At 35.9% G+C, this 27,635-nt stretch overlaps 12 protein-coding genes across 12 annotated transcripts; 5 read left to right on the top strand and 7 right to left on the bottom strand.

The window, feature by feature from the left end:
- Positions 1 to 148: 148 nt before the first annotated feature.
- DFA_05066 (uncharacterized protein) lies at positions 149 to 3,337 on the bottom strand (the record flags this gene model as incomplete). The annotated part of the gene is made up of 4 exons (XM_004360730.1): positions 149 to 598; positions 655 to 779; positions 865 to 1,961; positions 2,049 to 3,337. 4 exons carry the CDS (start codon positions 3,335 to 3,337, stop codon positions 149 to 151), a joined length of 2,961 nt encoding a protein of 986 aa, XP_004360787.1.
- A 286-nt stretch (positions 3,338 to 3,623) lies between these two features.
- On the bottom strand, positions 3,624 to 4,219 carry DFA_05067 (uncharacterized protein; the record flags this gene model as incomplete). The annotated part of the gene is made up of 3 exons (XM_004360731.1): positions 3,624 to 3,826; positions 3,965 to 4,033; positions 4,186 to 4,219. The coding sequence occupies 3 exons, from the start codon at positions 4,217 to 4,219 to the stop codon at positions 3,624 to 3,626; spliced, it is 306 nt and encodes a 101-aa protein (XP_004360788.1).
- A 61-nt stretch (positions 4,220 to 4,280) lies between these two features.
- Positions 4,281 to 6,521, bottom strand: gnt7 (putative beta-1,4-mannosyl-glycoprotein beta-1,4-N-acetylglucosaminyltransferase; the record flags this gene model as incomplete). Its single annotated transcript, XM_004360732.1, has 4 exons — positions 4,281 to 4,340; positions 4,744 to 4,772; positions 5,009 to 5,273; positions 5,364 to 6,521. 4 exons carry the CDS (start codon positions 6,519 to 6,521, stop codon positions 4,281 to 4,283), a joined length of 1,512 nt encoding a protein of 503 aa, XP_004360789.1.
- Positions 6,522 to 7,250: 729 nt separating this feature from the next.
- Positions 7,251 to 9,184, top strand: DFA_05069 (uncharacterized protein; the record flags this gene model as incomplete). Its single annotated transcript, XM_004360733.1, has 2 exons — positions 7,251 to 7,468; positions 8,281 to 9,184. 2 exons carry the CDS (start codon positions 7,251 to 7,253, stop codon positions 9,182 to 9,184), a joined length of 1,122 nt encoding a protein of 373 aa, XP_004360790.1.
- A 347-nt stretch (positions 9,185 to 9,531) lies between these two features.
- gtf2f2 (TFIIF subunit) lies at positions 9,532 to 10,409 on the bottom strand (the record flags this gene model as incomplete). Its single annotated transcript, XM_004360734.1, has 3 exons — positions 9,532 to 9,654; positions 9,729 to 10,178; positions 10,251 to 10,409. 3 exons carry the CDS (start codon positions 10,407 to 10,409, stop codon positions 9,532 to 9,534), a joined length of 732 nt encoding a protein of 243 aa, XP_004360791.1.
- Positions 10,410 to 10,809: 400 nt separating this feature from the next.
- Positions 10,810 to 13,370, top strand: DFA_05071 (uncharacterized protein; the record flags this gene model as incomplete). The annotated part of the gene is made up of 4 exons (XM_004360735.1): positions 10,810 to 11,171; positions 11,246 to 11,784; positions 11,805 to 12,520; positions 13,182 to 13,370. The coding sequence occupies 4 exons, from the start codon at positions 10,810 to 10,812 to the stop codon at positions 13,368 to 13,370; spliced, it is 1,806 nt and encodes a 601-aa protein (XP_004360792.1).
- Positions 13,371 to 13,750: 380 nt separating this feature from the next.
- Positions 13,751 to 15,803, top strand: DFA_05072 (uncharacterized protein; the record flags this gene model as incomplete). The annotated part of the gene is made up of 2 exons (XM_004360736.1): positions 13,751 to 13,835; positions 13,921 to 15,803. 2 exons carry the CDS (start codon positions 13,751 to 13,753, stop codon positions 15,801 to 15,803), a joined length of 1,968 nt encoding a protein of 655 aa, XP_004360793.1.
- A 306-nt stretch (positions 15,804 to 16,109) lies between these two features.
- Positions 16,110 to 20,471, top strand: hira (WD40 repeat-containing protein; the record flags this gene model as incomplete). The annotated part of the gene is made up of 7 exons (XM_004360737.1): positions 16,110 to 16,137; positions 16,385 to 16,462; positions 16,650 to 16,754; positions 16,904 to 17,564; positions 17,659 to 19,483; positions 19,562 to 19,742; positions 19,813 to 20,471. The coding sequence occupies 7 exons, from the start codon at positions 16,110 to 16,112 to the stop codon at positions 20,469 to 20,471; spliced, it is 3,537 nt and encodes a 1,178-aa protein (XP_004360794.1).
- Positions 20,472 to 20,646: 175 nt separating this feature from the next.
- On the bottom strand, positions 20,647 to 21,612 carry DFA_05074 (uncharacterized protein; the record flags this gene model as incomplete). Its single annotated transcript, XM_004360738.1, has 2 exons — positions 20,647 to 21,467; positions 21,546 to 21,612. 2 exons carry the CDS (start codon positions 21,610 to 21,612, stop codon positions 20,647 to 20,649), a joined length of 888 nt encoding a protein of 295 aa, XP_004360795.1.
- Positions 21,613 to 22,238: 626 nt separating this feature from the next.
- On the top strand, positions 22,239 to 23,939 carry pgmA (phosphoglucomutase A; the record flags this gene model as incomplete). The annotated part of the gene is made up of 1 exon (XM_004360739.1): positions 22,239 to 23,939. One exon carries the CDS (start codon positions 22,239 to 22,241, stop codon positions 23,937 to 23,939), a length of 1,701 nt encoding a protein of 566 aa, XP_004360796.1.
- A 327-nt stretch (positions 23,940 to 24,266) lies between these two features.
- DFA_05076 (uncharacterized protein) lies at positions 24,267 to 25,862 on the bottom strand (the record flags this gene model as incomplete). The annotated part of the gene is made up of 1 exon (XM_004360740.1): positions 24,267 to 25,862. One exon carries the CDS (start codon positions 25,860 to 25,862, stop codon positions 24,267 to 24,269), a length of 1,596 nt encoding a protein of 531 aa, XP_004360797.1.
- Positions 25,863 to 26,260: 398 nt separating this feature from the next.
- Positions 26,261 to 27,526, bottom strand: DFA_05077 (uncharacterized protein; the record flags this gene model as incomplete). Its single annotated transcript, XM_004360741.1, has 1 exon — positions 26,261 to 27,526. The coding sequence occupies one exon, from the start codon at positions 27,524 to 27,526 to the stop codon at positions 26,261 to 26,263; it is 1,266 nt and encodes a 421-aa protein (XP_004360798.1).
- Between the last annotated feature and the right edge of the window lie 109 nt (positions 27,527 to 27,635).

The raw sequence follows: 27,635 nt of genomic DNA on the forward strand, positions 1-27,635 counted from the left end.
AATAATTGAGTGTTGTAGGTTCTCTACACTTTTTTTTTTAAATAAAATAATCAAACCTAAATATTTTCCTATTCCTATTTACTCTAATCTTGTACAAGGTAAAAGTTAAATTGAAATATTAATTGCAATTTAATTTGTTTGTATATATTTAAATTGATTGAATTCCAGACCAATGATGATAGAGTCTCGATAATAAATGTATACATCCTTCAGTGATGGTTACAGATCGAGAGAGTGAAAGATTCAATTCATAGAGTTGTAAAATTAAATCCTTTTGACCTTGTTTGTTAAATACCTTTTTGCTGTCGAGTGGGCAGCCTTGGACTTCCATTAGTTGGATTTCCTGTCGTATTGATTGTTCCAACTGTTTGATTAAATTTTTATACCAACGATTACCAAATGACAATATGATTTTAAATGATGATGATGATGGTTGTTGATCTTTTAATGCATTTGAAATCAATCCAATTACATTTTGAATCACCGATGTTTGAAATGATGATATTTTCATTAATCCAAAACCACTATTATTATTATCAATAAATTCTAATTTAAATGGTAAATATCCTTCAATATTATTAAATTCATATGACAGATTCTAGAACAAATTAATTAATAAATTATTTAAATAATTTTCATTTTAATGGTACTTACATTAATTTCTTTAAATTGACTAAATGAATCTTTAATTAATTTTGGTATAGTATTTTGATAAAATGTTTTAATCATATTTGTATCCTTTTCCATTGATAATATTATAAATTCAAATTCAATTGGATCTAAAAAAAAAAATAGATAAATAATTAATTAAATAATTAATTAAATAATTTGTTTGTTGATTCTTTTTTTTTTGTTTCAACATACATAAAATAGGTGATTCAATTTGATGAGATTTAAAAGTATTATTTAAAATATGATTGATTGGAAGTGAATTTGAAATAAATGAAATGACACTACTACTATCTGATTGATCAATCAAGGTACCACTAATATGTTTTCTCCATTGAATACCAACATCAATAAATTGTTGTTGTTGTTTTTGTAAAAGTAATGATTGTAGTTGACTCTGCTGCAATTGAATTTCCATGTAAATTCTACATTGATGATTCTCATCAAAACTACTATCACTATTTCCATCGTGCAATGAAATCCATCTACATTGTAACGGTGTTTGATTGGATTTCAATATTATAAAAAGTGATTCTATAATAATATTAGAGGTTATTGTTGTTGTTGGACATTTTAAATTCCACAAACAATAAATAATATTATTTTTAAACCATAAATCATATGATTCTAATATTGGTGAATTTTGTTCTTGTTCTTCTTCTTTTTGTTGTTGTCTTTGTTGAATATTTATATTATTATTAGGATTTAATAAACTTTTTAAATTAGAGTTATTCCAAATTGGTTCATTTTTAAGTTGTGCTGATCTTTGTTGATTGTAGTAACCATTGGTACCTAATGAATCCAATACTTTGATAGAATGATTTAATAGTTGTTGTTTGTTTGCTAGAATTGCTTGTTGATCTTTAAGTTCATCCTTGGCTTGCTCACAACGAGTCTTTAAAGATTCGGTGACCAATTCTATTGAAACTGGTTGTTTAGATCCACTTGACAGTGATGTATTGTTGTCTGTACCGCCGTTGCTACTTGGGATAGTAACTGATCTATGTTTGTGCAGTGGTATGATTGCCAACATAGTATATTGTTTCTGAGCTTTGACAATCATTCTGAGCAACACTTGTTCTCTTCCAGTACCAATAAAATCATCAATAAATAGATCTGTGAATCCTGTTGCTTCGGCCATCAACTTTTTCGACCCAATACTGTACACCCTCAAATTATGTTTTGATACTATAATAACACATCCTTTACTCCATTCATCATCATCATAGTCCTCATCATCAGAATCATTATCGTCACCAATAAATGAAGTAAATGATGTATTTACAAATGAACTATAAATATAAATATAAATCAAAACAAATGTTAGTTAGTCATTTTCTTTTCTTTTCATTAGTATCTATTCATTCATTTATACATACACTAGATTAGGTACCATTGATAAAGGTAATGACCAAACCATCTCCATTAAAGAGTTGTTATCTTTGTTTGTGTACACTGATACCTGACTATCAGTTGCCACAAAATATAGATTTGATTGTGTATCATTGTTGTCTTGACCACTATAATAAGTTTCCAAATGATTAAATAATAGTATTGGTTTTACAGCAGCAACTGCATGATCATTAATAATGACCAATTGTTTCTTGACAGAGATAGTTGTATCCAACTCGATTGAATAGATTATTTGTTTTAAAGTATGGATGTTTACATCTAATAGAATGATGATTGGTTTGACAATTCCATTCTTGTCTTGTCCAATTATATTTAATACATATAACTTATAATCTTGTTCTTTTTCCATTTCTTCATCCTTTTGATCTTTTTGAAAGTCTCTACTTTCTTGTCTAAGTTGATTAATTGATTCAGTTAAATCAATCTCTGTAAAACAAGGGGCAGTTGGATCACTCCAACAACACACTCTGATTATATTACTGTCTAATTGATGTTTGACAGGGTTGGATGATGGGTATGAGAGTGTGAGAACTTGTGAAGGTTGTGGAGACGATGTGACATAACCGACGACGGTGGGTCCCGTAATGAGGGTATACTTGAATTTCAGAGTGGAGGATGAAGATGTCAACAACATTGATTTGTTGCCACCTGGGAATGGCTTTGCAACAATATCACCCTTTTCTTCCATTGATCGTGTCGACATGTCTAGTAGCAACAACTTGATTGTTCTATTGGCAGACTCTAATACCATGACATTATGTATTTGATTGTCAAAGTCACAGACCACTCTATTTACAGTCAACAATGCAGTATAATCAATAGAGCTAGAGCTAGAGTTTGTAGTACCACAATTCTTTTTCAAGTCTACAACCTCTCCCTTTTCAAAGACTGCACTTTCATATACAAATGGTTGTTGTTGTTCGGTCTCTACCATATAATTCTTTAATAGTTCAAGACGTGATTTCTCTACACCACCTTCAAATTCAACCATCGTATCTTGTCCTCCCAATTTAATACCAATCTCCATAATATCAACTTCTTCATGATCTTGTTGTTGTTGTACTTGTACTTGTTGTACTGGTTGTACTTGTTGTTGCAATGAAGATGGTGATGATGTAATTGAAACCTTTGTATTCTTGAGAGGTGGTGGAGAAGTCACAGTAGTTGTAGTTGATGCTACTACCGCTACTTTCTTCTTTTTAGTTGTGATTCTAATCAATCTCTTTTCAACTACACAATAATGATTAGTTGACATGATTGATTACTACTAACTGTACTGTATATATATCTACATCAAATATACATATTCTAGTATCGCTCTGTTAATTAACAATAATAATAATAATATTCACTGACATTGATTTTCTTCAAAATATTTTGTTTTTTTTTGATGTTCAAAAACCTTGCATCTGATTTCCCAATATTATTTATTTTTAATTTTTAAGTATTATTATTATTATTTGTTATGTTTATATAATATTTCTTTCTTTCCTTCATTCATTCATTCATTCTTTTCTTTCCTTTTCTCTCCTCTACTTTTTCTAATCATCACCAAAATCAATTCTCATATCAATGTTTACATTATCTAAACCATCATCAGAACTCCATGAACCACCTCCAACTATAACCTTTGAAACTTGATTATACGATTGGGTGCCTCTGGAAGATAGACCTGTCATTGATTTAGCTGATCTACCTTGATTTTGACCGCTATACGAATTTAATGATAACTTTTTAAATGAATCTAAATATTTAATGAGAAGAGAATAATTATGATTAGGGGTTAACACTACACTCATAAATAGATACAAATAAAGTAATTAAGATATAATATAATAATATTATTATTATTATGATGACTTTGAGATTTTTTGTTAAATGCATTTAACGAGGACGAAACCCTCATATTCGCCAAATGACGAAAAAACTTCGATTCTTTGAGCAGATCGACCTTTTTTTAAAAATGGTGCACCCTTCGACAGTCGTGCAACCTTCTAATGTTTTATGATATTTTTTTGACTTTACGTAGATTTCTTTGGCACAACGTAATCATCCCAACCTCTGCGCATCATCAGGTAACTAGTAATAATAATAGAATTATACATGTATAAGTTGATTGATATTTACCTAAAATCATTTTGTTTTTTTTATTTATATTCTATATTTCTGATTTTATTTTATTTATAACTAAACTATGATTAACTATATATATTTTTTGTACTTCTAGTAGCAGTAGTAGTAGCAGTAACAGTAATAGTCTAATATACTAGAAAATAAAAAAAAATCCCAAAAGATTCATTAAATTAAATATTAAATTAAAAGTACAGATTTATTCATTCAAGTTTAGAAAAAGGGAGGACAACTACTACTATCTATAGGGTGGTACATTATTATTATTTGAAATGGGCAACTACCATCCTACTATATTTGTTCATTTAATTTTAAATTTAAATATTCATCTCTACAACCAAGAGGAGGAATACTTCCAATTCCATTTATATATTTATATATATTAATATTTTTAGGTCTAATGTTTTACAGGTGTATTACAATTTATTGTGAAATTTTTGAATAAAAGCAACAATAATAGTAATCTCTTAAAATATATATTATTATAAATTAAATTCTATTATTATTATTATTATTGTATATTATTATTACTATTGTTACTTTGATTGGATGATCAATCTCTTTAAAATGAGATAATGTGTTAATTATTATTAGTTGTTGGTTAGTTGTGGCTGGGAATCAACCTATATAATGATTCCAATAAAAATAAATGGAGTTGTGGTGGAGGTGGAGGTGGAGGTGGAGGAGGTGGTGGGTGATGGTAGATTGGTATGTCTGGTTGGTTAGTTGGTGACTGATTGGTATGTCTGTGGTTGGTGTGTCTGGTTGGTTAGTTGGTTGGACCAGTTCTTTTAACCCAATCTAGTATCATGCTTTGATTCCCAAACTGGATAACGATTACGATTACAATCATAAAACCATGGGAGGATAGCAACATCATTCTTAAAATGAGCATCCATTGTATCAAGAGGGACAACTCTTGGTCTGTCATTGGCTGGAGTTTGTATAAGTCTCGATTCCAACTCTTTGACTCGATAATTTGATTTTGAAAGATCATTTGAAAATACTGTTACTTGACTCTCTGATTTAACTCCACATTCTGAACATGATAATACTTTTACCTAAAATAAATAAATAAATATATTAGTTTCATTTTTCTATTTCTTTTTCTATTTCTTTTTTTCTTTTTTAAATATGTATTTATACATTACCATTTGGAAAGGTAAATAACCATAATGAGACATATGCATACCACCCAACATAAAGTGTCCTGATTGTCCACGATTTCTGGTTGGATGGTTGTTACTTGGACGATTCTTGGCTGCACCAACTGTAAAGTAGGAGGGATCCCCTAGTGTATATGGATTGTATGGGACTGCCCAATCAGGTCTGAAAGCTTGGTTGATTGGACCGAATGGGAACCAAATACCAATATCGACAATACCAACATTTGGCTTTAATTGGCAATGCTTGAGTTGATGGATATTCTCACGACGACTGATTTCGTCGGTATCGCCAAACCCGATAATGTCGTCGTCTTGGAACAGGTTGCCCTTGTTGTTGTTCCAATCGACAAACTTTTGCCAACGACGGATCTCTTGATGGGTCTCTGCACTAAACATATCGTTGGCAACTCTCTCATCGGCATCGTCTAGGATAAAATGAACAATCTTGTCGTGGAACTTGATGAAACGGTCTTGGAACTTGACTTGCTCCCACATGAGTGGTTTCTTGATCTTGTGGTAGTGGGTACGTGTCGACTCGATGATGAAAAAGTAGTCGACGACATCGTACAATTCATTGAGATGGATCTCGAGGATATCAACGTCGAACCCAAATTGCACCATGTGGCCTACTCGAGCTGTCTTGTTTCTCTTGCCACTAAACACCTCTGGATAGTAGGTACAGTACTTGTCAGTGATGTCGTTGTCACTTGGGAGTGGCTTTGGATGGCACTTTTCATTGATTGGCTCTAAAGGTGGTTCAACCAGGTATGGCACCAATCGAGAGATGAGCATCTGTGAGTAACGGTCTGTGTTGTCTGAGCTACCGGAACGTGCTGCAGACCGGTATTCTTCCCATGGGAATGACTCCATATCACTTTGGAAACTTAATCCTGTTACTAATTCTTCTTCCTCCTCCTCCTCAGATTCTGACTCTGATTGCTCTTTTGACTTTGAAGATGGGTATGGTGTTGAGGGTGAGTGAGTTGGAGTGGGAGTATGAGTGGAAGTTGGAGATGGGGTGGTCAATGGGACATCCTCCTCATTCTCACCCTCTGATGATGATGTATATGTACTACTACCAAGACTGTTCTTGTGTGGCATGGCAGCTGTGGATGATGTGGGTGATGGATTAGATCCAATCATGTATAGTGTTAGAGTTACCACCGTCACACATATACAAATCAATAACCATTTACGTTGTATCATTATTATTTATATTTATATATATATATTTGTATTTACTATTCTATATTGTGTATTATATTTATATTTATATTATATATTTATATGTATATGTTTTTTTAAATAATTATTATTTCTATATATCTATAAATTATTATTTATTTGTTGTTGAATGGGGGAAATCCAAAGAGTCTTTACTCTACTCTACTGATAACGGCCAAAACATTGATGTAACCTTGGATTTGAGATTTGAATGGAATCGCACTTGAGGAGGAGGAGGTGTGCACCAAAATTAAACTTTTTTTTAACCTGAAAAATGGTTTGGATGGCACTTTCAAATCAAACCCGTCATAGCCGCCATCAAAGAACATGAAAGAATAAAGAATAAAGAACCTCATTGTCTATCTATCTATCTATCTATATTTTAATTATTTATTTATATTATTTTCAATACCAAATTTATTTAAAAGAGAGAGAAAGATAATAGAGAGATATCAAGTATATTTTAATTTTAAGTAATTATTACCCCCCATCGTCCATATAATCATCTATTTGTAGTACCTAGTTTAATTTGTCCAACGGCCACCACCACCTCCTTTATATTGGATACTCTGTCTCTTTGTTTAGTTTTTTATTTTTTCCTTGTGCTCAGTTGGGCGAAACTATATCTTTTTTTTATGAATTTTGTGCATGTCATTTGAATTGGTGGCCGTTGAGGGTATGAAAAGGAGGGATATTTTTGCCTTGAGTTCCAATTCAAGTTTATGTTCAAACGAGCGACAGAACAATGAGCATGCAGTGCCATACACCAGCAACGCCTCATCTCCTCCCAATTTATCTTCAAATCAAATCTTTTTTGGTGAAAAAGAAAAAGAAAAAGAAAAAACGAAAGTAAAAAAGAATAGAAAGTAATTAAAATGACTTCGATAAAAGTACCAAAGTATACTTTGATAGATCTAAAGTATTTTATAGTTTGTTCCACCAATGTTGTACTATCTATCCATATCTGTTTAACGAAATATTTTTGGATGCACATGCAACGTTGTACGAACCATATCTGCTGATTCAAAGATTTTTCGTGAATATTTTTTGTTTTTGCTGAAAACCCCTTCCTTTTGTCTCCTACTAGTTTTTTGGACTATTTATTTATTTATTTGTTGTTCAAAAAGGATGTTTTTCTATCTCATAATTAATCATCATAATTAATAGTTAGTACAACCATATTTTCATTGTTGATGGAGTAAAATTTTAAAAACAAACCAAATCCCTCTTCTTTTAATTTTAAGCTCTAAACATTTCCAACAACAAAGATAAAGAAGCAGATCGAGAAGAGGGTGTGTGAGGAGTTCAACAACTATTTTAGGATAGGTTGTGACGGATGATTTGGATCAGATATTAATTTTAAAAAAAAGGTGGAGGAGGTTCTATGTGCTCAACCCTTCACGACGACTCAAGGACTTTAAAAAAAAAGTTTATCGAAAGATTGGTGTATCCCAACAATCACAATTGGAAACATGTTCAAATTCATGTTCCACGTCATCAAAGTATACTTTGTATTTAAAAAAAAAAAGATAGATAGATAGAGCAGAGATAAATATACAAATTAGATGATTAAAATATTAATTAAAGCACAAAGAGAATGGAAAAGGAAATATCTAAATATACCAAGGAAATATATAGGTGCAGGTTTATTTTTATTATTATTCTATTTTATATTTAGAAATAGTTTTGATCAAATTGATTTTAATACTAGTTATAATCAAAATAATAATAATCAAAATAATAATAATAATAGAAATAATAATAATATAATAAGATATCAAGATAAAAATGATAAACATTATGATCAAGTATTGGATTTTACAGAAAAGAGGTTTGCCTATGCATTTTATATAACACAGGAACCATATTTATGTTGTGCGTCAATTACAGCGCACAGACTTAGACAATGGACAGATTATGATATTGTATTGATCATTACCGAAAGTTATAGTCCAAACCCTACAATGATGGAACGTCTCAACGATATTCCCAACTTGGTCATTAAAATAGTCCCCAATATCCAAGCTCAACACGATGACCAAGACCATTACTTTTGGGAGTCACTCAACAAATTCCATGTTTTCAAGCTGGAAGAATACGATCGAATCATCTTTCTCGATGCCGATACCTTTGTCATGAAGAATCTAGATCATCTATTTGCATTACCAGATGTCACGCTGGCAGCACCAATGGCTTATTGGCTAGGTACTCGTCCATTCCTCACCAATATTCTGATGGTCCTCAAACCAAGTGTCCAAACATTTGACAAGATTGTCAATGCTTCCATGAATCATCCAGGTTGGGATATGGATGTAATCAACGATCTCTATGTTACCAGTGACGAGTTTCTCTTGCTTCCATCAATCTATGGAATGTTAAATGTTGAATTTTCGACCTCGGAAAAACATTATTTTGGTGATGACCTCGCCAATACATTTTACAACAAAACATTCCTATTTCATTATACAGGTTTCAAACCATGGTTAGATACAAGTGAATGTTATGATGTATCTGGTCATGGTGATCTATATGCTAAAACTTGGTTCATTTGGGTTGAAGAAGCTTATAAATATTGTATTTAAATTAAAATAAAATAATAAATAATTATATTGTAAATAAATATTTTGTTTTTGAATAAATAAATAAATAACTAAATATTTATTCAAAAATTATAATACTTGCAGGATCAAGTAAGGATGGAGGGAAGGGGAGGGAAAGGGAAAGGGAAAGGGTATGTTTGTTGTTTTACAATTTTTTAAAGTTGATATTTTTTAATTTTGAACTTGGAAAAGAAATTATTTTGATGTATACTGGAATAGAATGGAATGTTTTTCTTTTTGGTTGTTTGTTAATAGTATTATGATAGAATGTTGGATGATGATGATGATTGAATGATGGTTTGTGTGTGTGTTTAATTTATATTATTTAATTAATCCTTTAAATCAGATTGTTTTGAATTGTTTTTATATTCTGATTTAATTTCATAATAGTTTCTATGTGGTCCTCTCTTGTTTAATATACAAATTCTTTCCAAAACTTGTTTTAACCATGCCTAAAATTAATTTAAAGATAGGTTAGTTACTAAAATGAACATTCTGTCTGTCTATATCTTTTAATTTTACATACTTGAGGTTGTTCAGTACGACTAATTAAACTCTTTAAATCCCAATAAGTTTTCTCTTCAAAGAGATGGAACAAGAGATCGACCAGTTCATCCTCGGCCATACGTTCTCTCTTGTCTTCTTGTTTCTTGGTTTTCATTACAGCGGCCAACGTGGACACTGTCGGTTTGATGGGGTTGTGATTCTTAAAGATCGATGTTTGATGACCCTCTAATGTTTTACTCTGACGTGTCTTTGTGTTGTACGATTCTGAACGTCCTCTACAGAGTTCACGATAACCCTTTGAATCGACATTCATTCTAATATCACATTTCAATCCAACACTTCCTTCAAGAGCCAACGCATTCTCCTTGTCCTCTGAAAAGATCTTGAGAGGATTCGATTCTATCACTGGTGTAGTTGCCAATTGAAACTCTTCATTTTCATTGGTTGTACCAGAGATTGTCAATGATAACTAAATGAGAAACAAATCAACCAGTGTTAGTAACAAAAAACAACTATATTATAAATGATATGTGTTTCATACATTTGAACTCTTAAAGTAGAGTTTGCCAATCTCAGCGTCTGCACCTCTACTCATCCAATGATCGACAAGAAACTTTGGTACTTTGACCAACCAAGCTTGGTTCTCTGCATTATCTGTGTTTAATTCATCTACCAATGCATCGTTGCTATCTTCGCTCATTATATAATATAATATAATAGTAGTGTATGAATGTATGTATGTATGTAGAAGTGGTAGTAGTAGATAGATGGGATGTGTCTCAATAATGGAGGAGATAGGTCAGTTGGTCGTCAGAGTCTATTTAGTAGTAGTCAACTGATTTGATCACACTTGTCGTTTGTTTTGTTTGTTTAGTAGATTAATATAATAATATATGAAATTAGATATTATTTAAATTATCTCTATATATATATTAAACAAACTAATGACGATAATGAACTTGCACCACTTAATTTTATGTTCTCAGTTTTCAAGAGAGAAAAAAAGAAATTTATTAATAATTAATTCGTTACTTTTTAAAACAACAAATACGTATATACATATATGTATATAGATAGATTAGATAGATAGATAGTAAGAGATGATACAGGGAACAGCTAGACGATTCATATCTAGATCAGTATCATCATCGACGACATCATCATCATCATGTAGCAATAGATTATTACTATCTATTTCAAATCATGATAGTAGCATACCCCTTCGATCAACCACTTGTACCAACTCAAATAATATAACATATACTACAACAACAACAACAACAACAACAACAACAACAACAACAAAACAATGTACACATTTATTACTTGATAGTAATAATACTAAAATGATAACAACAAAGAGACAGTATGGTATCATGTCACGGCTGACTAGACTATTCTCAAGTGAGATTGATATCATCTTTCAAACTCTTACAGAAGATTTTGAAAAGGGTGCTCCTATGTAAGTGAATGATAATATATATTAGATAGATCGATAAAATACGGTATTGTATTGTATTAATGATTTGATTTTAGGTTTAAACAATATATATATGACTTGGAGTCAACTGAAAAACACTCAGAGATTAATTCAATGTTGGTCAAGGTCGCACAGATGGATCTGTCGATGGAGCAAAAGGGGGTGTTGTATCGGACGGGTCTCGAGTATTATAGGGACTTTGGACAAGACCCGCTGATGACCATCATGATCAAGCGATACGATTTCCAAGGTATCGACCTGGACGAAGCGTCAATGGAGATTATATACGCGTTTCATATGCGACGTGGACCGCGGTCGTGGAGCACCGAGACGATTGTCGATTACCAGAATATTGGTTTGTTGCAATACTGTCTCGAGAAAAAGGCAGAGGAGGGTGTCGTGCACATGCAGGCGTTTCTCAAGAGTGTGTTTGCGTGCAAGGATTCGAGACACTGGGTTTCACGGTTATGTGTGGTGAATCAGTTGTTGGTGGGTGGCGATAACCCCGTCAACAAACTGATATTTAACGAGTTGTTGGCGATGATTAAAGCGGCTGAAAAGGACACGCAGCGTTCGTTGGTCGGTCGTATGACACGTGTGTACACCAAGTTGGAGCGTGTGGAGTTGGCCATGTGGTGGTTGTCGCAGGCACCACTAGAGTACAAGATAAGGGCGCAGTATGCGTTGCGCGATATGGAGGCGTACTGCCAAGAGAAGCTGCAGGCGACGCCGGCATCGGACGTGCATGGACAGCGGTTCTACCAAGTGCTGTATTTGATTTGGCAGCGACTGCGTCACAACTCGGGCCTGCATCGTCAGCCGACTCCCAAGACACCCGTCGACCCGTATTTGGAGGAGCTGTCGGAACGCGTGATGCAGCGCGATCTTGCGGCGGCGCCGGCGTCCGAGCGGGAGGACCCGCACCCATACCCGCTGCGCGGGTACCGATCGTGCTCGGCGTCGGCGGGGACCGTGTCGGACGTGTTGACGGGGTTGAAGCGCAAGCAGACGCGTATGGCGGCGGTCGACAGCACGCTGCGTCACCTGCTCGTCGAGCACGGCGGGTTCCCGACGCTCGAGGTGCTGTTTATGCTAGCCAACCAGCCGTCCACCCACCTCGACGAGATGCTGACGGTGATGCCCGACTACGTCACCGCGTTTATGGCGACCCCCTCGCCGTTCTTCCAGACCGTGCTCGAGCTCAACCTCAACGCGGCGACGATGGTGTTGGGCAAGCACCCGGCCATCGCCGACAGCCTGCTCGACGAGAATCTGCTCGAGTATGTGACGCCCGGCGTGCTCAAGCTCAACTCGATCGACCTCATCACCAAGTTTGTGCAGGCGACCGTCGCGAGCGGGCAGCTGCGCAGCGATGTCGCGTGCACCCAAATTGTCAGCGCGCTGGCCCGGTTCTCGCGTAATGAGATCGAGCCTGCGCTGCAGGTGATCAAGTCGCATGCCCGCGTTGCCAGCCACCCCATCTTTGAGCAGCTGTTCCGCGTGCTCGAGGGCGCCACCTCGGTCACACTCCCGCACTCCACGCCCGTGCCGGCCGTCGCCATCCTCTCGGCACTCGCATACCTCAACCAAGTCGAGAGCAGCTGGACGCTCAGCCACTCGCTCGCCAACACGCGCAGCTATGTGACCCAAGCAACCGAATCCCGCATAATCATCACTCCTGCCAAGATCGACTACTACGTGTTGCTCGCCGCACGATTCCACCAATCCAAAAAAGAGCAGCTCATCTTTGAGCAATATATCGACCACATCATGTCACTACAACCTCGGTCCGGCGAAGCACAGATGTTGTCGTCAACATTCCACACCCTACTCGTCGTCACACCCGACCCACTCCGCAAGATGGAAATATTTACCTCTCTTGCACCCATCATCACCAGCCCGTTCCACCCCAACACCATCATCCATCTCGGACTTCACTGTCAACTCGAAAATGCGCCACCCTCTTTTTCACATCTCCTCAAACGCATCAAGCTCGACCCTTCCCCCATCTTCCCACCACCTGTCTGTGATCGCGAGTACGAGATCAATCGTCCAACCCCTGAAACCATCCGATTCCTCGACCGTGTCCTAGCCTCTTCACAAGCCGACTTCAAAACTCCCTACAATCCCAACAACTCTGAACACTCATCAGCACTCCGACAACATCAAGTTGATGATTAAAAGAAGAAGAATAAATCATCAATGAATTTAATTAAATCCAGTCCATCCCAATCCATCCATTCATCCCATCCATATTTTCCAAACGACACTCAGAGTTCAAAGTTCAAACTATAGTTTTTTTTTTTTTTTCAAAAAAAAAGGGCGGGAACAACAAGTAAGTTTGTTCATGAAAAACGAGTCGTTCACTTATCATACTTATCTTCTCTGTATACATCTCTTATAGTTTTATCAAAGCAAGATAAATAATCTTCTATTATTTATATTTATATTTATATTATTTATATTTTAAACTGATTCATTCATAAGAGAATAGAGTAGTATATTATAGACAGAACCAAAGAAAGGTAGATAGATAGATAGACAAATAATACATAGGAAGAATGACAGAATACGAAGTAGCACAAATGGCATCGACCAACGGCACTCACGATACATCAGATGTAGAAATGAAAGATAATGATCAAGGTATGTCTACACACACAGAAGATATGATATATATATATAAAGTATGGTTGGACTAACATTACACTTGTGTGTCTGTTTGTTGCAGATGGTGATGATAATCAACAAAATAGCATCGTTGAGAATGCTGAAAATAACAATAACAGCGGCAGTGATGATGATGATGAAGGAGGAGCCAATTATAATTCGATGGATTACTATATCATTGACGATGATGGTAGTTATGACACCAAGGCACCGTCGACACCAAAGAATAAGGAAGGCGGCGGATTCTTCTCGTCGATCCTGACCAGCCTCAAAAAGATGGTTGGCATGACCCCCAAGCGCGAGGGTGACAATGACATTGAAGAACAAGACGTCGACCAAGAAGTGGAGGAACAACAACAAGAAGAAGACGACTATATTGGCCAAAACGGATTCAATAATGCACTTGCTGCAGCTCAACAAGAAGAACAAGAAAATAATAATAATAATAATAATCAACAAGTATTATTAAATGGACATAATAAGAATAAGAACCAAGAAGAAGAGGAACAAGATGAAGAGATGGAAGAAGAGGAGGGGAAACACTCTTCACAACCAGTCAAGAGAAGACCATCATATTCACCAAGAAAGCAAGAATTCAAAAAGTTGGGAGAAGTCAAAGAAGGAAAATCATTGTATCCATGTAGACACGAACAATGCTACCACCGATTTGGAGTGCCTGGTAGAGTACTGTCCGATAACATTGCCGTGCTCGTCAGACATGAGACGACTAGTGCTCACCCCAACTGCGACGAAACCAAGTGTTCATTGGTCCACGCCCCATGCAACAAAGAGACCCGTATCCCATGTCCACACCAGCAATGCTCCGGTCTCATGTCGCGTGGCAAGCGTACCGAGCATCTCAAGATGATCGATGCCAAGCACCACCCACTCTGTCTCGAGTCCCCCGAAAATTGCAACTTTTGCTCCGACGGCCTATCTGGCAGACGACTATACACTAAAAAGGAAGTTGATCAAACCGATGATCAAGTACAAGTACGAGTTCCAAAGAAACAAGTTGTTGTCCCAAGAAAGAGTAAAACTGCCGCCGCTGCTGCCACCAAATCAACCGATCAAGACCAAAACAATGAGAAAGCACTAGTTACTACTACTACCACTACTACTAGTACAGAGACTCCCGCTGCTGTTGCCGCCGCACCCGAAAAGAAAAAGAGAGCTACTGCCACAGCCGCCGTCAAAAAGGTTGCATCTGTTAAAAAGGTTACAGCTACTAAAAAACAAGAAAAAGAAGAGGAACAAGAAGAGGAACCAAAGATAACAAAAAAGGTACCAAAGGTTGCTGCAGCTAAAAAGGTAGCAGCTGTTAAAAAGGTTTCTGCCAAGAAGGCTAAAAAAGAAGAAGAAGGAGAAGAAAAGGAACAAGATGAGCCAATGGCAATTGATCAAAAAGAAGAAGATGAAAAATTAAAGACACCAACTCCAACTCCAACAACTCAACCAATCATTGTAAAGAAACCTGTTAAAAAGGTTGCTGCCAAGAAACAATCAACTAAAGATACAACAACCTCCACCCCATCCACTACTACTACTTCTACAACTACACCGGCTTCCACTACTTTAGTCAGTAATGGCACTGTCACAACCAATAATGAAGTAGCAAAAATAACCACATTGGACAAGGAAGATAGTCCACCAGTTTCAAAGACCACCACCAAGAAATCATCATCTTCTAAAACTATAACCTCAACATCTCGCAGCAAGACTACTACCACTAAAAAGACAGATACATCTGCCAATGGAACAGATGAACCAATCAAAAAGGTTAAAAAGACTGTATCTAAAGCTGCCGCTGCTATCAAGGCTCCAAAGAGCAGCGCTGTTACCAAAAAGAAAGCAGAAGAAAAGACACGTGTACCATCATCATCGACCACCACCAAAAAAATAAGCTCAAAGAAAACTCTAAAGGTTGTTGCAAGCGAAGAATAAAAAAATATATGAATGGGAATAATAATAATAATAATAATTAATAATATTGTAATAATATTATTATTACAATTAAAGAAGAATAATACGAAACGAATAACAAATTTAACAATTAATAAACATTAATGATAATAGTAAAATGATCATTTTTTAGAATAATAATAATAATCTCTATAGAGGTCTAGTTTCAAATTATATTTATATATTTATATAAATATATAATAACAACAGTTTAAGTTTACATACCTTTTCACTGGTTGGTGATCAATGTTTCTACATGATTGATTGATGAGGGATGGATTTATGAATATGATTGATCAATCAGTCCTCAAAAGGGGTTTACTGAACAAACATATTCATAAATCCATCCCAATATGAACCCTTCCAAGTTCCTGATCGAATTGTTTAGGTAGCTTGCTTGATCTTTGGTTCTAAATCCAAGTAAAGGGTGGCTAGATTTGAAACATACTCTTGGCTAACCTCTGTTGTGCGAGGTATAGTTGGGCTGTACTCTCCGGTCTGCTATCCGATCCGAGTATCAAGCAACTGCAGCTTTTTTGGACCTGTGATAATATTGATTACAGACTCTGCTGTCGTCCTGGCAGTTGTAATATTCGTGGTGTTGTATGTGACATCCGATGTATGTTGTAGTGGTTATGGTTGTGAGTGTGAGAGAATAATGTTGTACAAGTTCTACTTTGCTACATAATTTAAAAAAAAATTGATTAAAAAAAAATGAACTTCTTTTGGGCAAAATTCCAAGTGATCTTTATCAAGTTGTCATTATCTATCTATCCATACATCTTTATATCTGTCTTATCTCCCTATCTATCTATGTATATATAATAGCAATCGATCGATCAACCAATCAATCAACAGAGAAAGTAAAAGAAAGAGAAAGAAAGAAAGATAGGACAATGAGAATTATAAAACCATCTTGGGTAAATCATAATGGTACGTTTATTATTATTATTATTATGTTGAATGATCATTATCATCTCTTTGTGATTATTTTTGTTGTTGTTGTTGTTGTTGTTGTTCGATTGCATACTTTGCTAATCTTCTTTCTGTCTGTCTTTATTTCTTTCTATCTTTCTTTATAGGGTTTCCAATTCTATCGATTGATGTACACCCAGATGGTAGTAGATTTGCAACAGGAGGAGGAGACAATAAGGTAAAGATATGGAGTGTGGCACCGATCGTTGTCAAAGAAGCAGAAGACGATGAGAAGATTCCTAAACTACTTAAAGACTTGGACAGCCATTACAACCCGGTCAATAGTGTCAATTGGAGTCACGATGGAAAGTACTTGGCGTCGGGAGGCGACGATCGTCTCGTGATTATTTGGGGTATGAGCAAGTTTGGCGGTTTGATCCCTGCCAAAGCATCGTCGAGTCAATCGGTAGCATCTTCGAATCCATTGGACCCCAAGTCGGTCGAGAATTGGATATCAGTAGCTACATTGCGTGGACACGACGCAGACATTAGCGGCGTGGCATTTTCACAAGACAGCAAGTTATTGGCGTCGTGCTCGATCGACGGTGCCATCATCATTTGGGACTGTACCAAAGAATTCAAACAAATCACTCAACTCAAAGGACACAATGGATTCGTCAAAGGTATATGTTGGGATCCCATAGGCAGATACCTAGCATCTCAATCAGACGACAAAACCGTCATTGTCTGGAGAACAACAGATTGGCAAATTGAAACAAGATACAATCAAAATTTAGAAAATCCTGGTTCATTCTTTCTTCGTCCAAGGTAATACAATACAATAGAATAGAATATAAAATAGAATGTAAAATATATATATATAGAGTTGTTGATATTAATATTTATTTATGTTTGTGTGTAGTTGGTCACCAGATGGAGAATCATTATGTTTGACAGCATCGATTAATAATATGGCACATACGGCGACTATATTGGACCGATCAAATAAATGGAAGACGGGTATTGATTTTGTGGGTCACCAAAAGGCTGTGATTGTAGCGAGTTACAGTCCGGTCATTTACAAGGACACCAAGAGCAAGAAACAGGGGTTCTACAATGCAGTGGTACTCGGCGACCAAGACAACACCATCACTGTGTGGATTACACCACATGCACGTCCATTAACTGTTATTCGCCAGATGTTTGCACAGTCGATCCAAGATGTAACCTGGTGTCCCGATGGTATGTCCTTTTTTACGTGTTCGACCGAGGGCACAGTCTGCTTCACTTCATTCACGGCCGAAGAGTTTGGTGAGCGTGTTCCTCTCTCGATTGACGACAAAACAACACTGATGCGAAGAAACTATGGCGAGGCTGTCAAAGTCATGTCTGACGGTACCGTCGTCGTAATGGACTATGGTAGTAGAGGTGGTGGCGGTGGGGGACCAGACATTGGCATCTCATCGTCCATGTTTGCAGAGAACCCTGATCAACTCACTATGGAGGATATCAATACTACATTGGGTGGTGACTCTAATAATGGTGGTGGTGACTCGACTAGTACTGACGCATCACAAACATTTGCACCACAAATAGAGATCCAACCAACCGAAGTTGCATTACAACAACAAAAACAAACTATTGTCAATGGACGTCGAAGAATCACCCCTCTCAACCTTGGTGGTGCGAGTATTGGTACACAGTCAATCACCAAACCACAGCCCGTATCACTCCCCTCTCATTTACAATCATCACTTTCGAATTTAGGGTCACCCTTGATGTCCTCTTCTTCCATCCCTCCATTGGATAACGACGCAATGAATATCGATAAACAACAACAACCGACCTCTAATGGAGATCATAGTAGTAGTCGTGGAAATAGTAGTAGCTCAACACCTAATGTACCTACTTCTTTGACGGATCGAATGCTTACCCCTGACAAACAAAAAACCACCACTCCATCACCCTCATCAAAAGAAAAGGAAAAAGAAAGAGACGATAGAAGGGAACGTGACCGCGAAAGGGAAAGGGAAAGAGAAAAAAGAAAGGATCGAGAAAACATTGCAACCACCATTCCAGAGATGGAAAAGATATTATCTAAACGAAGAACTACTGATGATCCACATCAACATCAACAACATCATCATCATCACTCAAGTAGTAATAGTAGTAGTACTAAAAAACAGAAATCATCATCTTCTTCATCTTCAACGTCATCATCAACTACATCAAAATCATCAAATCAACAATCATCGAATAATAATAATAATAATAATAATAACGTATCAACAGCTCAAGATAAATCATCATCATCACAAAATTCTCATCATCATCAAGCTGCATTAAATCAACATTCATCATCCTCTTCATTTTTGTATATACCTCTACCACAAACCACCAATCACATCATGAAGCATCTTACACCAATGTCTACCGATTCAAATGCTTCATCATCACTTGCAAACACTCCACCATTGATGTCTACAACTACCAACACATCGTCCTCTTCCTCTTCCTCGTCATCATCGTCATCTTCTAATATTTATTTAGATGTTGTAGTTAGTGAACATGAACTTCCAGACAAAACCATTGAATACTTTTCAACCATTCGATCAATCAGCAATGCCTCTTTGGTATGGGAAAACAAGATCAATGGAAAGGTTTCTCTTGTAACAGGAAACAAAAATTGGAGTGCTGTTGCTACATTGGAACCTATTCTTTATGTTTTTAATCATATTGGTAAATTTGTAAGTGTAAACAAAACAAAAAGATAGAGATAAAGATAATAGTATGATTAATATTTATTAATTATTATTTTAATTTAGATATTGGCAAATATTAGTTTAAGAAATAATTTAGCATTTTTAGAAAGTAACAAATCTGATCATTTATTATTTGTTACTTGTGATGGTCGTGTTAGTGTTTGGAATATTCCAAAAGAAAAATTGGAATTATCATACACTGAATTACCTCTTATCATTAGAAAGGAAAAACAAACAACTATTAGTATGTTTGAAACACATAATAACATAATAATAATTGGAATATTTATTTATTAATTTATTTATTATTTTAGAACATGCATTTATAACAGATGAAGGTAAACCAATTATAACATCATCAAAAGGAGATAGTTTTGTATACTCTTTTAGTTTTGGGGAATGGATTAAAATTACCGATAGATTAGGTTCGCTTTCGGAATTTAATAATACAACCACTACTGCATCACTTTCAACCACGTCTTCTTTGTCATCGTCGGCCGCATCATCAGCAGCCGCACAATCAACAGGTATTTTGTCGAGACTACAAAAACAAACGACACCAATGACCATGACATCGATACTGCAACTACACAACACCGAACAATCCAACCAACCACAAAACAATACTGCCTTTTTAGAGAAACAGTTGTTGTTGGCAACGATACTCGAGAGTCCCAAAGAATACAAACACTGGCTCGGGCTCTACTCCAAGTCGCTCACCAACAGCGAAAACATTGTCAAACTACAAGACCTTTGTAACAGTCTACTCGGTCCATCTGCCAACCCTGGCCCCGAATCAAACTGGCAGCCCCAAATCATGGGACTCTCCAAACGAGACCTTCTCAGAGAAGTGGTCCTTCAAACAATGTCTACCAACAGATCCCTTCAACGTTTAGTTGGTCAATTTAAAGAATCACTTAAAGTATTTTCTGAATCTAGAGATACATTTGATTTATTATTTAATATTAGATAAATAAATAAAAAGAAAATGAAAAAGATAATAAATTCAAATCAAATCAAATCAAAATATGTATAGTTTGAGAAAATCAACTTTTATAATTGGTTGTTTTAGTTTTAGTTTATGGATGGTGGTAAGGGTGGTTGGGTGGAATATATGTTCCTCTTCTTATTCTTTTTCTTCTTTTTTTTTATATACAAAGTTTAATACCAAATTCAGGTTTCTTGTCTTGAATGATTGTACTAATATTTAATTTAGCGTTACCATGAGAGAATTCAATGTTGGCACCGTGAGCTAAGCGGTTGGATGTACGGAAATTGACAACGACTGGGAAGTTGCGTTTGGCAAAGTTAATGTCGTAGGCCATCGATAGACCAACCTCACAGTTACTCTCGAGACTGTTGGTGTTGAGACGGAAACGAGTGGCCACGCCAATCGACTCGGACAAGAGGAGAGTGTGGAAGGAGAGTGCCAAGTCACCCATCAAATTGTATGTTCCACAGACTTGGAACTTTTGGTTGTAGATGGGGCGACCAATGTAACGTACAGCCAACGAAGCACCGCCACTCTTTTGTACGTTCTTGTAGTAAGCCTCGAGACCAGCCGACCAATGGTGATCAATGTTACGCAAAAATGAGAAGCCGATCAACCCATCATTCTTGTTGGTAGCCTTGGCCTCGGCCGAGTATTTACCGCATCGTCGGCTGATATTACCAATGATCGTGGGCAATGCACCGCTCTGGAGACGGTTGGTTGCCGTGTTTACATAGATCTTGGCATTGACGTCTTTGAAGGGTGGCACCAAGCTGTTGATCTCAAGATCGAGTTGTTGTTCATTCGACACTGATATCTTGACCTTGCTGTTGCTATTGGGTAGAAGTACAGTCTCTAAACTACCACGTACATAGGTTGGTGATGGTGAAAATTCAATCTCTGGTCTAAAACCTTTGATTTGATGTGATAGCTTTACATATAATCCTCTTTCAAAATCATCAAGAAAGTCAATTGTCTCTAAATTAAAAAGAAAGTATTAATATATATCTCTATCTATCTATCTATCTATCTATGTATAATAGTTATCTATCATACTCTTGATTGGTTGATCAATTTCATTATAATTATCTGCAACGATTGGATTTAAACCTGATGAAGACATGATGTCTTTAACTCCTTCTCTAGCTTTAGTATAATAATCCACTTTTTAAATGTTATATTAAACTGGTTATTAAATGTAATGATAGTATAAATAAATATTAAAAATGAACAAATAAGCAAAGCAAAGCAAACAAATAAATGAAACAAACACGGATGAATATTAATAATTTGATTTTTGGGGTGAAGTTCACACCCGCATACAAAATTTTGACCATCTCGATGACAGAAGTATTATTATTATTATTATTATTTAAATAAAATAAAAATATAGATAAAAATAATTTGAATGTCTCATTAGAGAGGACAATGAATAAACCAAAACTTTTACTAAAATAAAATCATAGAACCTTTTGACCAGAAAAGGAAATTGCCAATTTAAATTTTAATCACCAAAAAATGGGAAAACCACAACTTTTGATGAATGAATGTTTATTAATAATAAAAATCCCAACCTCTCTCATAACACCTCAAAGTGTTGTTCTCATTCAATCATTCATTACAATCTTCTTTATCTTTTGATTTATTATCTTTGCAAATAACACTATAGTATCTATCTCTCTCTCACCATCATTTATATTTCATTTCAGATCACAATCAGTTATTTATTACCCTCTTCGACATATCACAATGACAAATCAATTGGTTATTAAACAAATTGAAACTAAACCATTTGAAGGACAGAAACCAGGTACAAGTGGTTTAAGAAAAAGAGTAGTAGAGTTTGAAAAGGGATTGTATCTACATAACTTTGTACAATCAATCTTTAATGTACTAGGAAGCGACAAGTTGAAAGGATCGACTTTGGTAGTCGGTGGTGACGGACGTTACTTTAACTCGCAAGCATTGCAGATTATCTTTGCTATTGCTGCTGCCAATGGCGTCGGTAAGATACTTGTCGGACAAGACGGCTTGCTATCGACACCTGCTCTGTCGGCGGTTGTTCGCGCCCGCAAGGCATTGGGTGCGATCATCTTGACTGCATCTCATAACCCTGGTGGCAAGCACGGTGACTTTGGTATCAAATACAACGTTTCGAATGGTGGACCTGCACCAGAGGCATTCACCAACAAGATCTTTGACGAGACCAAGAAGATCAGTGTCATTCATATGGCTGACAATGTACGTGTGGCCGATCTCTCCAAGTTGGGTACGACCGAGTGGACTGGATTCCAAGTAGAGGTAATCGACTCTGTCGAAGAGTACTGGCAGCTGATGCAAACCGTCTTTGACATGAAACAGATCAAGGAACTAGTTGCACGCAAGGGATTCGTGTTCAACTTTGATGCCATGTCAGGTGTCACTGGTGTATACGCACAACGTATCTTTGAAAAGGAGTTGGGTGTTGCCAAAGACTGTCTTATCAACTGTGTGCCATCCGAAGACTTTAATGGTGGCCATCCCGACCCAAACCTCACATATGCACCCGAGCTCGTCAAAAAGATGAATGCCGGCTTGTTTGACGTTGGCTGCGCATCCGATGGTGATGGTGACCGTAACATGGTGCTTGGCAAGCGTTTCTTTGTCAACCCATCCGACTCTGTGGCCGTTATTGCCGCCAACTGGGATGCCATCCCTTACTTTAGAGCTGCTGGTGGTCTCAAAGGTCTCGCCCGTAGCATGCCAACTAGTGCTGCCCTAGACCTGGTCGCCACACGTGCCATGGTACCCTTTTTCGAGGTGCCAACTGGCTGGAAGTTCTTTGGCAACCTCATGGACACAGACCAGTTGTCCATCTGTGGTGAAGAGAGTTTTGGCACGGGATCAGACCACATCCGTGAAAAGGACGGTATCTGGGCTATACTCTGCTGGTTACAAATCCTCGCACACCACAACAAAGACACAACCAAGGAATTAGTATCGATTGAATCGATTGTACATAACCACTGGCGTAAATATGGTCGTAACTACTACTCGAGATACGATTATGAAGAGGTGGATACCAAACTCGGTGACGAGGTTATGAAACAGATTGCCGATACTATTGCCACCAAGAGTTTGGTAGGACGCAAGTTTACTGGCTCGGATGGCGTCGAATATGAAATCGCCTCTGTAGACGACTTTGAATACAAGGATCCAGTCGATCATAGTGTTTCATCTCATCAAGGTCTTCGTATCCGTTTCAAGGATGGATCAAGAATCATCTTCCGTCTCTCTGGTACTGGTTCCACCGGTGCCACTATTCGTCTCTACTTTGATAAATATGAACAACGTGAATCTCATCTCTTTGACGACACCCAAAAGCATCTTTCAACTCTTATCAATATCGCCTTAGAATTATCAAATCTTCAAAAGATTACTGGTCGTAATGAACCAAATGTTATCACATAAATACAAATAAATAATATATATTTTTTTAAAAAAGAAATTACAAATATTTTATTTTGATTTGGCAGAGTTGGTGAATAATAAAGTTGATTAATTTAATCCGAATCATAACTAGTATTACAATGATTATTGTTTCCACGATAATTACTAAATCCAATGTTGATATGAATAAAATAAACAATGAGAAAAAATATGCAATTGTTTTTATTGGATGATTATTCAAGGTGAACATATTCATTATGATTGAAAATCAGTTGTGGTGAATAATAAAATCTGACCACCATATTTTGAATCTGTATGGTTAGCTTGTAGCAATATAATTTCACCTTTTTATTGATTCTTTGTAAATAAATTATTGTTAAAGTATAGCCTATCTTGATATCCGAAAAACCTTTCTTTTAGAGATTTGGATTGAGTAAAATAAGGATGTTTGACATATTGAAACCCGTTGTCAAGGAACAAGTATTGGACAGTGTCACTGTACAACAAGGCACTGAAAAGAGTGAGAGCATCATTACCAAGGGAAAAATTGCCACCAATATCCAATACGGTGATTGTTTTGTTTTGTTTGAATGCTTGTACCAATTCATTGTTCAAATTCAACTCGTTTCCATTGATTGATAGGACTGTAATCGTTGAGGTCGTAGCAATAAGATGTGAGAGTGATAGAACCATTTCATTGGTCACTGTTCCATTGGTCAATAGTAATTTTGTGATGTTTTGACAATTAACATGTCCAAGTGTATCCCACATGTTGGTAGACATTAAACATTGCAGATCGTTCAAAGCAAGATAGTCAATGTTTGGTATCTCGCTTCCACTACTCCAGATAGATTCAAATGCCGATTGAAATGTTGTTAATTTCTCTTGTATTATGGGTAGTTTTTCTGCCCCATCGTAATCACATAGATGAAGTCGCTTGAGAGTTGTACAATTGGAGATATTATTGCAAAATTCTATCCAATCATCTAATGAATCTTGATAATGAAACTCCAAATACGAGTAACTCGACGTAGATTGAGAGTTTTCTTCAATTTCAAAATCGCTTACCAAAATACTGGACAATATATTAACCTTGAGTGATTCCAAGGGATGACCAGCAACCAATTCTTTCAACTCGGTACACTCGACAAAATCATAGTAAATGTTGAGGTGTTTGATTGATGTGAGTTGCTTGAATAACTGTGAGTATTCAATATGTGTTATAGCGTCTTCTTTACCACTGTCAGTGTACAGATTGAGAGATTGTGGTTGAAGATCTTTAATCATTTGGATAAAGTCGTCATTATAGGTGCTGCCATTTGAAAAGCAGACTTCGGGATGAAAATTGCGAGTACCCAAAGAGACTGTGTTGGGAGTAAACCCTTCCAATGATGTAGGCCATTGTGAATAGCCGTATTCGAATCGTTTTCCATTGATATCAATCTCAATGTTGATAACAATGTGTGGATGTTGTTTTTGTATCGACTTTAATGCTTTGAAAACCTGATCGTTCACATTGCCTTTGCATTGGAGGTTGATAGTTTGAAGAAGAGGTAATAGCTTCATCAATTGATTTGCATAGTTAAATGATGATAGATCACTGTGTTCTTTTTCGTTCAACATCCATTTTAGTGTTTGTATACTGTCTGATGAGAACAATGAATGACGATTTGAATGTATTGATTTGAGTATGACACTGTCCAAGTGACCCTCAAAATACATCGATGATCTCTGTCTAACCACTTGCAACCACCATTTTGAAACCAATGCAATGTCTATCATCTCTGTTGTGATTGGATGTTCTATATCTCTTCTCTTTTCTCCATTAAACAGTATATACCAATAGTCACCTCCTTGATAAGTGTCCTTGTCTTCATGACGATTTGATCCAATCAACAATCTTATAACATAACTTTGAATGATTTGTGATAATTGAGTTGTCATTCTTATTACTTGTTAGTACTAAGATTATCTGTTGCAATGATGATCACCAGATGCAAACGATCGACTCGATAGTATTTTTTCTTTTCTTTATAATTATTTTTTTGAAATCATTTTATTTATTTTTAATGATTTTCCTGAAATAAACTATTACTAAAGAATACTTGACCTCCATAATATTTTTCCAAAACAAACTCTTTTAATGATTTTGATTGACTAAAATAGGGATATTTAGATTGAAAATAATTTGCTGGTTTTTCTTGTTGATATTGTGTCACTAAACAACAATGCATCGAAAAGGGATGGAAGATCATCATCATCATTACAAAAATTGCCACCAATACCCAAAACTTTGATTGCTTTGTTTTTTTTGAATGCTTGTTCCAAGTCCTTACACAATCTCAACTTGTTTCCATTGATTGATAGAACTGTAATCGTTGTGTTGGTGGAATTAGACGTGAGAGAGATGGAACCATATCCTTTGGAACTGTTCCATTTGTCAATAATAGTTTGGTGATGTTGTGACAATTGACTTGGCAAAGTGTATTCCACATATTGGAAGACATCAAGTTGGGCATATGTTCCAATGCCAGATATTCAATGTTTGATGAATGAATCTCTTTTCGACTCCAGATAGATTCAAATGCCATCTGAAATAAGCTTTTTTTTCCTTGTAATATTGTAGGTACGACCACCTTTTTTGCCCCAGAGTATTCACATAGATGTAATCGTTTGAGTGTTGGAGTGTCAGCAATGTTTTCACAAAATTCAATCCAATCAACAAAATTTGAACCAGTTCCAACCAAAGCAGTTGACAATAAATCGAGTTTAAGTGATTCCAATCGGGTAGAACATGAGAATAAATATTTCAAGTGACCCAAATCGACATCATCCTCACCAATATTGACATGCTTGACCATTTTGAGATGATTGAATATTTTACCATAATTGTAATGTTGATATTCATCGTCACGGTTAATATACATATTGAGTGATTCTGGTTGAAGATCATTGATTTTATTGATAAATTTGTCAGAGTAATAACTAAATTCATCTGGATTCAATTTGATGATTGATAAAGAGACTGTGTTGGGGGTGAACCCATCTAAATAAAATGGCCACTCCATTTTACTGTCTCCATCATAGTATTCTCCATTGGTATCAAATTCAATGTTGATCACAATGTCTTGACGATGTTTTTGAATTGACTTTAATGCTCTCAAAACTTGATTGTTCACAGTACCATCGAATAAAAGGTTAATTGTTTGTAGTTGAGGTAGTAGTTGTAGTAATTGTTCCTTATAGTCCAATTCTGAATCATTACAAAGATATTTATTATTCAATGTCCATTTTAGTGTTTGTATATTTTTTGATGAATAGATTGAGTGATTTCTAGAATGATGAATTGATTTGAGTATCTGCTTTTTTAAATGACCTCTCATAAATATGGATGATGTATTCTGTTTAACCACTTTAAACCACCACTTTGAAACCAATGCAATGTCTACCATACTAAATGTGATTGGTGTCTGTATTCTCTTTTCTCCATTAAAAATGATATACCAATATTCACTTCCTTTATAAGTGTCTTTGTATTCATGTTGGTTTGATAAGGTCACAAATCTAATAATACTACTTTGTAAATATAAAGATAAATATGGTGTCATTATTATTATATTGTATGACTCTTCTATTTATCTATCTCTTTATAAACAACAACAATAATGAATATTATTTTGGCAAAACTTCAAGTCATCCTTTCAAAAAAAAAAAATG

Source organism: Cavenderia fasciculata, assembly GCF_000203815.1.
Source record: "Cavenderia fasciculata unplaced genomic scaffold Scf_Dfasci-G-o-80e12.f1-5, whole genome shotgun sequence".
Classification (NCBI taxonomy): Eukaryota; Evosea; class Eumycetozoa; order Acytosteliales; family Cavenderiaceae; genus Cavenderia; species Cavenderia fasciculata.